Here is a 13,368-nt window from a genome sequence, read left to right as displayed (position 1 = left end):
AAAAAGGGGGCAAAGATGGAAGGTGATATAATCTTTGTTGAAACAAAATCTGGCCAACTTCAACGAATTTCAGAACTCAACCCATCATATTTAGGATTACAATATCCTTTACTATTTCCTTATGGTGAAGATGGCTGGAGAGAAAACATCCTTTTAAACAAATTGTTGAAAAATTCTACACAGGAAATCTCCTATATTAGCATGATGGATTTTTTGCATTTAGAATCCAGCATAGATCAAGTCGTGAAGGTGTTTTGTAGTATTCTCGACGACTTTTTCAACAGTTTTTAGTTGATGCATTCGCAATGGTTGAAGCGACTAGACATAAATATGTATACTCAAAGCAAAGACAATTTAGAGCTGAAATCTATAAAGGTCTTAACGATGTAATTTTGAACGGTTAAACTGAGGCATCATCACTAGGCAAGCGCATTGTTTTACCTGCAACATTCACAGGGGAACCACGATATATGATTTACCAAGATGCAATGACAATTTGTAGGTCAATTGGTTATCCAGATTTATTTATAACAGTAACCTGCAACCCCAATTGGGAAGAATGAAGCGCTATTGTAAGGAAAATAATTTAAAACTTGAAGATAGACCAAACTTGGTTTGTAGATTATTCAAGGCAAAACATACTCATCAAAGATATCTAAAAGAATAGAATTTTTGGTACATCAAGAGTAGGTAATACTCCAAACCCGCGCTTTTAATGGGAAAATGTTAACTATTTCAATCAATTATAATACAATCATACTTAATGCATATCTATTATTGCAGTTATATATACTATTGAGTTTCAGAAGTGTGGATTACCGCATGCACATATACTACTATTTCTTGCGTGAGAGCATAAATTTCCTGGTCCTGACGACGTAGACAACATTATCTCAGCAGAAATTTCAGGTCAGAATCTGGATCCAAAATACTATCAGGCAGTTAAGGCTTTTATGATGCATGGACCCTGTGGAATTGCAAACGAAAATTCACCTTGCATGGAGAATGGTGTTTGCACCTGACGTTTTCCTAAAAAATTTGTAGAGTTTACCACCATCGATCAAAATAGATATCCACTTTATAGACGTCGAAATGACGGTAATACCATTGAGGTTTCAGGTATTCATTTAGATAATCGGTATGTTGTGCCACATAATAAGTTCTTATTAATGAAGTATGATGCCCATATCAATGTTGAATGGTGCAATCAATCAAGATTGATAAAGTATCTTTTTAAGTATGTTAACAAGGGAAGTGATCGAGTCATGGCTTCTTTTTATTCAACTTCAACGCTTCCCAATTCTAATTCAATCATAGATGAAGTGAAAATGTATTATGATTGTCGGTATATCTCTCCATGTGAATCTGCTTGGAGAATATTTGCATTTGATATTCACTATAGAAGACCTTCAAAGAACTGTTGATAAAGAAAATTTGCAAAGAACTGTTGATAAAGCAACAATTAAAGAACCCATGTTCATAGCTTGGTTTCAAGCAAACACCGAGTATGAGGCAGCTAGACAATTAACTTATAACAATTTTCTGATTGAATTTGTTTGGAAACGCAGCCTTAGAATATGGGAGCCTAGGAAAACAAACACTGTTATTGGTAGATTATTCTTTGTCCCTCCATCTGCAGGTGAATTATACTATTTAAGAATGTTACTCAACATTGTTAAAGGGCTAAGAAGCTATGAAGAACTTCAGTCTTTCAATGGTTTTGTTTATCCTACATTCAGAGATGCATGCTACACGCATGGGTTACTTGATGATGATCAAGAATACATTGATGCTATTGAAGAAGCAAGTCATTAGGGTTTTGGATATTATTTGAAAAAGCTGTTTGCAACTCTTTTGTGGTCAAATTCAATGACTCGACCTAAAGTAGTTTGGCAGAAATGTTGGACTTTACTTTCAGATGAGATACTACATAACTATATAACTATGTTCAATTTACCAAGTTTGAACTTATTCATTAATATCTACATTTATTTTGCTGCAACTTTCTTCATCAAATGTCCACATGATATCATTTATTATATTTATATTAATATCAAAATTGTTGAAACTTTTTAGCAAATATAAATGTCACAATGTACAATCAAATGTCTTAAGGTGTTTTTATTCTGAATTTTCTAATACTCATTTTCAATTTTAATTGCAGATTTGGTTTTATCAGATGATGAATTATAAGAGCTTACTCTAATAGAGATTGAACACATACTTAACAGCAATGGCAAAACACTTCGAGAATATGCAACAATGCCATTTCCCAACATGGATAACATCCACAGCATGAGACATGGCTCTTTGCAAAACAAATTAATATTGGATGAACTCCGTTATGATCGAGTTATGTTGGCTGAGCAACACAAGTAATTTTTATCACAAATGACAACAGAACAAAAATATGTATATGACCAAATCCTTCAAGCTGTCAATTCAGATTGCGGTAAAGTTTTCTTCTTATATGGGTACGGAAGTACAGAAAAGACTTTCTTTTGGAATACTATCTCAACTGCTCTTAGATCAAAGGGTCAAATTGTCTTAACAGTTGCTTCAAGTGGAATAGCTTCACTCTTGCTACCTAGAGGAAGAACAGCTCATTCCAGGTTTGCAATTCCCCTAACTCCTGATGAATATTCCACCTGTAATATAAAACAACGAAGCCCACAAACTGAATTAATTTTGGCAACCAAACTTATTATTTGGGATGAAGCACCAATGACGAATAAATTTTACTTTGAATCACTAGATCGATCTATGAGAGACTTGCTTCAGCATACAAATCATTCAATTTTACGGTTGTCATTTGGGGGAAAAATAGTCATCTTTGGTGGTGATTTTAGGCAAATCATCCCAGTGATAATAAAGGGATATAGACAAGATATTGTTAATGCATCGATTAATTCCTCTTATCTATGGCATGAATGCAAGTTATTAAGTTTAACTCAGAATATGATATTAAGGTCTTCAATAGAAGATGAAAGTGTCAGAGAATGAAAAGAATTTGCACAGTGGATCCTTGATTTAGGAGATGGAAAGCTTGCTCATTCAGAAGATGGATAAAGTGTGGTCCCTATAGGTTATCAATGCACATTTCAGAATTTTCGGCAACTATTAAATCTCCCGGACTTCCAAAGCATGAGCTTTGCTTTAGGTAAGGCTGTCCTGTCATGCTTATTAGAAATATTGATCATTCAGAAGGCCTTTGTAATGGTACTAGATTAGTTATCACATGGTTTGGCAATAAAGTTATCGAAGCAGAAGTCTTATCAGGATCTAACATTGGTGAAAAAGTTTTTATACCTAGGATGACATTAACTCTTTCGGATACAAAACTGCCATTTAAGTTTCAATGAAGGCAATTTCCTTTGATGCTCTCATATGCCACGACTATAAATAAAAGTCAAGGACAATCATTGGATTATGTTGGGTTACTCCTTAAACAGCCAGTATTTAAACCTGGCCAACTATATGTTGCAGTTTCAAAAGTTACTAACAAATATAGACTGAAGATTGTTATTTCTCATGACAATTTAAATAATTACACTGAAATCAACAATGTCGTTTATCATAAAGTTTTTAGAAATATTTGATTTTAGTATATTGTGTCACACACAATAGGTAAGGATTATATTCTCAATTTTTTTGAATTCTTTCTTTAACTATTTCTTCTTTATTTATGTCTCAATATTTTCTTTCTAAAATTTTACCAAATTTTACCATTATCATTCTATCTATATGTTGTACACATTATTAATTTACAAACTTACTTGGTATTTATGTCATTTATTGCAGCACAACTGTCAAATTTAGAATGGAAAATGTGCACTTTTGCATCAACAATCAAATTTTCTTTTCTTGTCATGTATTTATATTAATTAACCATGTTTAATTAATGCATGATTCAGAATTATTCTTTACATCATTTTTATCATATTTCTTAGCTTCATAAGCGTAGATGACAAATATATCATTATCTAATTTTTATATTTTCTTCTCATATATCTTTGTTATTAATTGCTCAAACTTAATCATCCACCTGCGCGTATGCACCGGCCTCTTGCTAGTTTATGTTAATAGCTATTGTGTATATAATAATTATTACCGTGCTAAAAATTTATCTTAATTTGGACTTAGTTGAAAGACAAACAACTTTAACCTTCTTTGTAATTTACAGTTCAAAATATCCAAGCTTCACATACTTCCACATTCATCCAAATTTACTTACAAAAATAAAATATTAACCTGTTCTCTATCCATTTGTAAACAAATATTTAAATCTTCGACACTTGTTTGGAAATGGATCCTCTCCATTTTTTTTGTCACTGGAGAGAATAAAGTGTAATCTTCCACCTTTAATTCTACAAGTGGGGCCAGAAATAAATGAGAGAAAGAATGCAATGAAAGGTGAGATCTTCCACTGGATACCATCCAGTTTTTTCTCCACTGGAGAGGATCCACTCCCCACTTGTTTAAATGGACGAGTGGATTGCTTAACCACAAAAAAAAGTATCATCTATAAATTAAGTGTTCAAAAACTAAAAACAAGCCTGTAGCTATTTTATTGGGTTTTGCTACCTATTAACATTTTCCATTATCCATTGCAAAATCAAAGTTCGTTTTTGGAAACAAAAACAGTATATCTTCTTGAAAATATGTTGATGGGCTCATGTACAGGCCGAATTTCATAAAGATTTGTTGTTCTAATAAACTAATAAGTGCCCCGTCTGACCCTCAAAAAAAAAAAAAAATACCCCCCTTCTTCCTCAACTTTTATTGGATGCTTCTCAGCTAAACAGGAAGTGTTAGTGAAGTGAAGAGAAGGGAGCACCTCAGAATCATGGTAACACTTCCTCCTCTTAGCTGGGTATTTAGGGAACTTACTTACTGAAACGCTTTTAATCGGAGCTTTCTTGTTGTCGTTTGTTTCTGTAAACAGGATTTCAAGGGTTTCCTAAACGACTTGCAGGATTGGGAACTTTCTCGAAAACACGAAGAAGCTCCACACACGAACAAAAACCCTCAAAAGGAAAATGTTGGTAATTTTCTACTTGCATAATTATTGAACTTTGAGTAGAAACTTCATATTTTTTTTTGCATAGTGTGGAAGCTAATTAATTTTATCTACATGATTATGCGTAATCGGGTATCTGTTCATAGGATTAGGAGACACTACAGTATCAAACACAATCTTTTTCATATAATGTGTAGATTATGTGGCTGGAATATGAACCCGGGGGAAAAGAGGGGGGGGATCAAGAACCGATGTAGTTGTTTTTAGGGGTATTTTTGTTTTTTAGGTTGGGATTTTCTTCCCTCCACAGTTTCAGCACAAAGGAAATGTAGACATGGAGTATATACGGTTTCGATTTTATTGAGAGAATGGAAGAATATTTCAAGAAACCAGCTGAAAACAGTTCAGTGTTTCTTTGCATGCAATGAGTTTATACCTTATTCTCTCATTTCTCTGTTGCTTATATTGTGTTTGTTTTTATTTTTATGTTCATGTGCATGTGTATGAACATTGATGAACAAATGTATTTATGATGTATAATATTTTGACTGCAATTTATAAAGGATTCAGCTTCTCAAAATACTGGATTGGGGTCCTCAAGGCGCGATACTCTTTCTTTTGATAATGCAAGAAGTAACTCTCGACTGTATAATGATCCATTTAGCCGTGTGACTAGTAGTTTTGTTTCCGAAGATATCCCTGACGCCGTGTCCGAGAAAGATCTGGTAGGAAGCATCCTATGTGTAGCTTTCCCAAATTTTCATCATGTTTTATTTTCTTGATCAATTAGGACTTTAGGATATGATGGACTGATCTTAGTTTTCTGTCCTGTATGCTGCTGCTGCAACCTCATCTGTATTTTCCAGGGTAATGAGTATTTCAAGCAGAAAAAATATAAGGAAGCTATAGACTGCTATTCAAGAAGCATTGCCTTCTCGCCTACAGCCGTAGCATATGCAAATAGAGCAATGGCCTATATCAAGCTCAGAAGGCAAGCTCAATAAACTCACTTTTCTTTATCTTTATAAATTTATATATTATTATATATATAAAATTAAAGTTGGTGGAATTTTTAATAGAACATTTTTTTAAGGGGAAAAAAATTCTATAAAGGGTTAATTGGTCTATCACCATACTAAAGCTATTGTAGGGCACTTCTTTTCCTGAAGTGGTATTTTGTTACATGCATCACCTATTTGTTTTTGTTTGTAGATTCCAAGAGGCTGAGGATGACTGTACAGAGGCCTTAAATCTCGATGATCGTTACATAAAAGCATACTCACGCCGAGCAACATCTAGAAAAGAACTCGCGAAATTTAAAGAATCCATGGAGGGTGTGTTAATACTGATGTACTTGGTCTGTTTTAATCAAATATGAAAGCATCTTGTTATTTCAAGTCTTGAATTTGTTGACCGTATGATTTGTATCAATTGCAGATGCGGAGTTTGCCTTAAGGTTGGAACCTAACAATCAAGAAATTAAGAAACAGCATGCTGATGCCAAGTCTTTGTACGACAAAGTAAGCATCTCAGTTGTTCCAGTTTTATTCTATGACTTGTACATGAGTTTTAAGTACATTGTTTCTCTTTTCCATAGCTAGGCAATAAGGGGTTTTATAGGGTTGTGAGGAAATTTTTGGTTTAAACCTTGCTACAGTGATGGATGAGAGAGCTCAAAAGATGTAGAAATAGAATGAAATGCTTTTCCCCCCAAAGTTGTTTTGGAATATGAGGCCTTGAAAATTCATACAATTAGGATCAGATAAATGAATCATATTGTTAGCAAGACTTTCTAGATCAAATAACCAGCTCAAATACTTGAGAGTAGCATTTTTGCCAGGGTCATAAGGCCTCAGGGAAAATTATATTAAAAAACATTGCCATGTGAAAACTGGGTGAAGTGTTTTACATGACTGAGAAATCTATGGAAAATGGTATTTTAATAAAAAATTTAAAGTCTTATGTTTTTCCAGTATTATGGTATATAATAGAAATATACAATGAAGAAAATATGGTAGCTGTCTTAATTTAATCTATCACACTATATTTGATTTATTGAGAATAAATAAGCAAATAAATGAGTGAGTAGAACTGGACTGTTGAGTGTTGAGGTCAATGTTTCCTAACACCACCACAACAACAAAGCCTTCCTCCACTAGGTGGGGTTGGCTAATTATCTTTTCTCTTAATAGATGTAATTTTATTGTTTTGGGCTTTTGGCTAGTGGTTCACGTGGTTAATTCAAACAGCTGATTAATACGTCTTCTAGATAATTTGGTATCTGCTTTTTCTTTCTCGCATCTCTGTTGCAGTGATTCAAATTTTTAATAGCCATGTTCCTACTTCCAGGCAATGCTTGATAAAGTATCTGGAGCTCTGAAAAGCACTGTAAAGGGCACTCAAAAAGAAGTGAAGTTGGACACAAAAAAGAATGGAGGCAGCATCCATCCCATTTCACATATTACTCAAAAGTCCGGGCCAGCTAAGGTACAGATAAGCAGAGATTCCAATATCAAGTTTGTTGTTATGTTTATGGATTTGGACTAAACGAAGATATCTTTGTTCTGTGTTTTCCATGTAAAAAGGTTGAGGCTAATATTTTACTTTTGACGCTTGATAGGGTAATGAGCAGCAAATTCCAGCTAAAGAGTCATACATAATGGAGGAGGTAGATAGTAATAAAATCAGAAGCAGGGCTCAAAGACAAGAGGCAGATGGTTCTAGTTCAAGCAACAATGTCCAGCATGTTAAGGTTTATCATCAAATCCTGCCTTTATTGTAACAAGTAACCTAGTTGCATGGAAATTTTTCTAGTGACTTTAAAGTTGTTTTTTGATGTTCTTTGCTAATTCATATTCAAATTGAAGTATACTTTACTCTATAGGTTCTTATAGTTTCACCTAACTTTTAATAAAATTCTTACATATTAAAAATTTGTAATCTAGTACTTGTCCTATGTATAATTTTTTATTCAAATCCTTATAATTTAAACATTTCGAATTAAGTCTCCTTATTATACCAAAATTTTCAGAAAAAAATTAGGGATTTATCTTGCATTATGGGGAGTTGATATCAATTTTTTATAACAGGACCTATGAATACTTTTTGTTGAGTGAATTTATGGACTTTATTAGAAACATTTAAATAATATGCATTCAATTGAAATTTTTTGTACAATATAGGGACTTGATTACTTTCAAACTATAGTGTTCTAATTGAAAATTGAGTGAAGCTATGGAAACCTACATTGTAGTTAAACCTAAATTAAAATATCACATTATATTCTTTTCAGGGTCTGTTAAATCACCTGTGTATTTCTTAACTTTATAAACTCAATACTAGGAACAAAAGAACGTATTAGGATCTTTTATTTTTGTTTTACCTCCTTGAATATTTTGCATGTATTTATTTATTTATTTATATTATGTCGATTATAATTTTGCAGTTTTTATTTTGCTTATTGCTATAGTAGTTCATGTTCCTGTTTCAGTTTTACATGATTTTACTGCCTTGCAATTTTTACAGAGAAATCAGAAAGGTAGTAAGCAGCACGTGCAAACATCTATTCAACAACTTGCTTCTCGTGCAGCTTCTCTAGCTACGGCTGAAGCTGCAAAGAACATAACACCACCAACTACAGCTTATCAGTTTGAGGTCTCCTGGAGAGGGTTTTCAGGTGATCGTTCTTTGCAGACTTGCCTGTTAAAGGTATTCAACTTGTTTGTGCATTTCGTATTTGATTATATTTCAATTTGAAGGATATAACTGTTGACACAGCAAACAGATTTTCTCCTTGTATGTTGAATTTCTGGACTTCAATGTTCTGCTTCCTATTGAATAAACTAATTTGGTTTCCGCAAAGTAGGCCATATCTCCTCATGAATTACCAAAAATATTCAAAAATGCCCTCTCTACTGCCTTGCTGATTGACATCATCAAGTGTGTGGCATCTTTTTTCAAGTAAGTTACTGTGCCTAGACCATTTTATTGACTACTGCTTGAGGTTCCAGACATGATGGCATTTTTATTTTTTATTTTCATTTCTATTTTGCCAGTGAACAAATGGATCTAGCTGTCAGTTATATGGAGCATTTGACCAAGGTACCAAGATTTGACATGATTGTGATGTGCCTTCCATCAACAGATAAAGATGGTAGGTTTTGTAAGTTATAAGATTGTAAGCATTTCCGTTGACAATTATTTTTTTAAATATCTTGAAAGTTTTTTTACTTTTAAAGTTCAGAAAATACACATATAATGGTAGGGTTGAGTGTAGATGAATGGACATGAATGTTGCGGACCATTTTCTTTAAGATATCAACCAGCATTGTGTAATTCGCAGTCTTAAACGAAAATATAACTTTTTCTTAGTAATTTTGTCAAAATGCTGCTGCTTCTATCAGTATTCTTGTTGGTTAATTGCTGAGTGGCTGCTTAGTAAAAATGTTAACACCATAATTAGAGTTGTTGACCTGATTTTTAATTTGGATGGCTACATTTTCGGCAGACTTACGCAAGATCTGGGACGAAGTGTTCTGTGGCGAGGCAACGCCAATGGAGTTTACGGAGATTCTGGACAACCTGCGATCGAAATACTGCCTTGGGCAGTAGTGACATGACATCTTTGCAAGTTTTATATTTAAATGCTTGTCCTTGATGAATGTTCCCTTCTCTGCAGCCACTTCACTCGTGTAAATTACAATCGTATCGAAATTTTGAGCATTATTTTCCCTCATGTTGACCCATTACTTGGAGAAAAAAGAAACAAGGAAAATTCATGCTTTAAGTTCCTTTAGAAGAGGGCGTAACATGTTTTGAACCTTTTCTTTTTGACTCTTTTGGTTGCTAGTTCTTACGTACAAACTTAGCTTACATGTTCATATTGTGCTAGCTTTATTAATTCAATTTTAATTTAAAAAATTGGAGGAACATGATTGCCGTTCATTTTTTAGATATTGGGAGATTTCGTATAATGCTTTAATATTGAAAGCTACGGTGTTTTGCAAAATTTTGGAGCAGTAGAATTTGTAAAGGGCGAATTGATAGAGTATATTTTTCTTTTAATTCATTAGCAGCAATATGCTGAGGGCAGATTGCTTTTTTAAATATTTTTAAAGTTAATGCGAGTAGATTTTTCTTTTAATTCATTAGCAGCAATATGCTGGGGGCAGATTGCTTTTATAAATATAAGTTAATACGCGAGGTGCGTATGTATTATTTTAACGTGCATATGTATTATTTTAATTTTAAAGTCACAATGCACAGATTGCATATATATGGGTATATTGTAATTTTTTAATTAAAAGATATAACTAGAGTATTATAAAAGGAGGGTCGGATTTGATAGGTTGATTGAGAGTGGATTTGATAGGCTGATTGAGAGTGAGGATATTTTATTTTTTTGAGAATGTAAGTATAAAAATGGAGATAGGTATTAGTTTAAAAATATATTATAATAGTCTAATTTTTTTCCAAACAACTGTGGGTGCGAATTTTGTATGTGAAAATTTATATGGTATTGTTATTCTTTTTACAATAACATATGAAAAATTTAAGAGTATATTTTGTCAATCAAGTATTAAAGAGAGTCGTAAATATTTTTTATAGACAGCCTATTTTAGTATTTGGTGGTTTTATTCAGTTTTAAATAATGTATGTAGTTGATGAAGTAAATATGCAAGGGATGTTTTTGATCTACCAGTAAAATCGGGGACAAATGTCCATTATCGAGTTGTATATTGAGTTTGAAGAATGAGGATGATTTACCATAGCATAACATTGATTGGACAGTTTATAACACTGAAACCGAAGAGGAATTTGAGGACACTTATTATATTATTGGTCTAACTGAAAAAGTGGGTGAAGATGATATAATAGTTGAGTCTGACGTTGCAGATGTGGCAAATACACTAGCGAGCCAACATTCATCTGGAGAGCCTTTTTTCATGTACGCTTTGGAGTTAGACGCTATGAATGCACCCAAGTTTTCTGAGTATGTCAATTCAAGTAAGCAGTCTTATTATTATTATTATTATTATTATTATTATTATTATTATTATTATTATTATTATTATTATTATTATTATTATTATTGAATCAGAGCAATAGTAATAATTATTTTTTGTTGTTATTGGTATAGATCCTGTTATTGTTACAAACGGTGAATTTGTTATCGGTATGGAGTTCAGTTTTAGAGAGTCTGTTATTACAACAATTAAAGATTACACCATTCGTAGGGGTGTAAATTACTGGATGTGTGAATCTGAGCTAGCCACATTTTATGCTAAGTGTGTATACTATGAAACAAGTTACGATTGGTTTATCAGTATCAGGGCTAGTCTTATTAAGAAAAAATTTTGTTGGGTTATAAGACGATACAATGATGTGTGACTAAAACTAAAATTTTTTAAGATCATTCCAAGCTAAACTTAAACATGATTGCAAAGGTAATAAAGCCATTGGTTGAACATGATCCATCTTTGAAGGTGAAATCTGTAATTGTTGAAATGCAGTCAAAATTCAATTATATGACAAGTTACTGCAAAATATGCCTTGCTAAGCGAAAGGCAGTTACGAACCTTTTTGGTGGTTGGAAAGCTTCTTATGAAGCTTTGCCGTCGTAGTTTGAAGTAATGGTACAAAAAGATCCATTAGCGGTTGAAAAGTTATTTAATTTTTTAATTTGTTTGTGGACAATAAATATATTAATTACAATCGCAAATTATGTTATTTCAAATTAAATAACTTGTATAACAGTGATCTTATTTATTGTTATAAATGCTAAATTGAATAAATCATAATTACTTTTGATTTGGAATTAAATGAAAATAAAATCAGATATTATGTTTATTTGAGCTTTAGATACTATTTTTATTTGAACTCTAGGGTTTAATAGGTGACATGCTCAAATATAAATAGTGACTTCAAGATTTCGGTCTCCAATATACTAAAGCAGCCTCCGCAACCCTTTTTCCATCAAAATAGTTACAATTCAGCCCTATAAAAAATACAGAAGGTTTTGGTTGATAAAGATTGAAACAACACTTCAATCACTTTTATGAATACAGGTATGTTTCCGCACTATGATATATATTTTTTGTTATTTAATATGGATGATCTGGATTAATAAAAATAACTTGTTCTAACAAATAGTATAAGAGCCATCCATAATTTAGTCATCGAAAATATTCAATTTTATTATTTTTTTAATCAAAATATATATATATATATATATATATATATATATATATATGTTGTTTACAATAAAAAATTATTGATGTTGCACATATACATTAAATTTCTTATATATTATACTGGATTAAAACATTCAAACATTCAGTTTTATAAATTATATTCTTTTGAAAAAATACATAAAAAATACATTATATATGCAATTTATCTGCGTCTTCTTGGATAAATGCACTGGCTCGCCCCCACTTCTCCAAGTTGAGATTTAGATTTTTTAACCATGCCTACGTGATAAATGATTGAATAATTATATATGCTTTTGAGAATACACATTGAGGGGACTGTTCAGGATTTACTACCAAACATATCGGATTTGGTTAGATAATCGACAGATGATATCATCGGCTATATAGCAGACATGTCTCATGTGCATTTATATGATTTGTTTTGAATATGCATATTTTTGGTTTGCATAATTGTTTATCTATTTCTATATGCTACATGACTTAAATATTGTAGCTGCTTCCCTAACTGTGTATTACTTGTATGTTTTGTACGTGCTTGACCTTGAGAGATCCTTCAAGTGGTGGAGGAGAACTGAGGGTTGTTTCACCTGATGACTGGGAAGGTTTGTGAAGAGCTAAAACTGAGGAGATAGATTAAAATTCCTAGATAGAATTACCATATTTTTGTTCAAGACTCCTACTTAAACTATATATATATATATTATTTTTAGAGATAGTGACGTTTCACCACATTTGATTTACGACCTAAGTATAAAATTTTGTGTGGTAGGATATTACAGAATTATATAAGAGTATTAATTATACAAAATACAAAAAAAAAATATAATATAACAAAATATCTTATCAAAACATTTCATTAGAGAATACAATTCTCTCATCAGTAATTCAAAATTAAATGTAAAAGAATTTTAAAATACCATATTCTCATTAATTTTGATTATAAAATATAACATCTTCATCAATTATGTAGAGAGAAGCCCAAGTTCAGTCAAAACAGATTTAAACAATTCTGTTATAACTGATAAAAGTCAACAAGAAAGCTATGCATATGTAATTGGCTAATACTTTATCTATAGTTTCTATTGTAGTAGAGACGTGTTTTTGGTTAATTGAATGAAATACAAAATCACAGAA

The 13,368-nt window shown here is 32.1% G+C and overlaps 1 protein-coding gene and 1 pseudogene across 3 annotated transcripts; both read left to right on the top strand.

Annotated features, from left to right (window-relative positions):
• Positions 1-776: 776 nt before the first annotated feature.
• Positions 777-1,424, top strand: LOC130949379 (uncharacterized; annotated as a pseudogene).
• Positions 1,425-4,760: 3,336 nt separating this feature from the next.
• LOC130950700 (uncharacterized) lies at positions 4,761-9,944 on the top strand. Of its 3 annotated transcripts, none has more exons than XM_057879260.1 (12): positions 4,761-4,849; positions 4,946-5,045; positions 5,584-5,745; positions 5,887-6,011; positions 6,233-6,354; positions 6,458-6,540; positions 7,370-7,507; positions 7,641-7,772; positions 8,546-8,728; positions 8,886-8,980; positions 9,076-9,173; positions 9,528-9,942. In XM_057879260.1, the coding sequence occupies exons 2-12, from the start codon at positions 5,040-5,042 to the stop codon at positions 9,629-9,631; spliced, it is 1,248 nt and encodes a 415-aa protein (XP_057735243.1). In that variant the 5' UTR covers positions 4,761-4,849; positions 4,946-5,039; the 3' UTR covers positions 9,632-9,942. The 3 variants fall into 3 exon arrangements, with proteins under 3 accessions (XP_057735243.1, XP_057735242.1, XP_057735241.1); XM_057879259.1 differs by having other exon boundaries at positions 4,771-4,849; positions 5,591-5,745; positions 9,528-9,944; XM_057879258.1 differs by having other exon boundaries at positions 4,771-4,849; positions 4,946-5,041; positions 9,528-9,943.
• The last annotated feature ends 3,424 nt before the right edge of the window (positions 9,945-13,368 follow it).

Source organism: Arachis stenosperma, chromosome 9 (genome assembly GCF_014773155.1).
Source record: "Arachis stenosperma cultivar V10309 chromosome 9, arast.V10309.gnm1.PFL2, whole genome shotgun sequence".
Lineage (NCBI taxonomy): Eukaryota > Viridiplantae > Streptophyta > Magnoliopsida > Fabales > Fabaceae > Arachis > Arachis stenosperma.
Note: the sequence above shows the minus strand (reverse complement) of the source record. Positions and strands in the feature narration are given on the sequence as shown.

Excerpts from the sequence above, each read along its gene's own strand:
- LOC130950700 (XM_057879258.1), top strand. Across the intron at positions 5,042-5,583 it reads AAAACCCTCAAAAGGAAAAT|GATTCAGCTTCTCAAAATAC; the intron begins GTTGGTAATTTT and ends CAATTTATAAAG. Across the intron at positions 9,174-9,527 it reads TCCATCAACAGATAAAGATG|ACTTACGCAAGATCTGGGAC; the intron begins GTAGGTTTTGTA and ends CATTTTCGGCAG.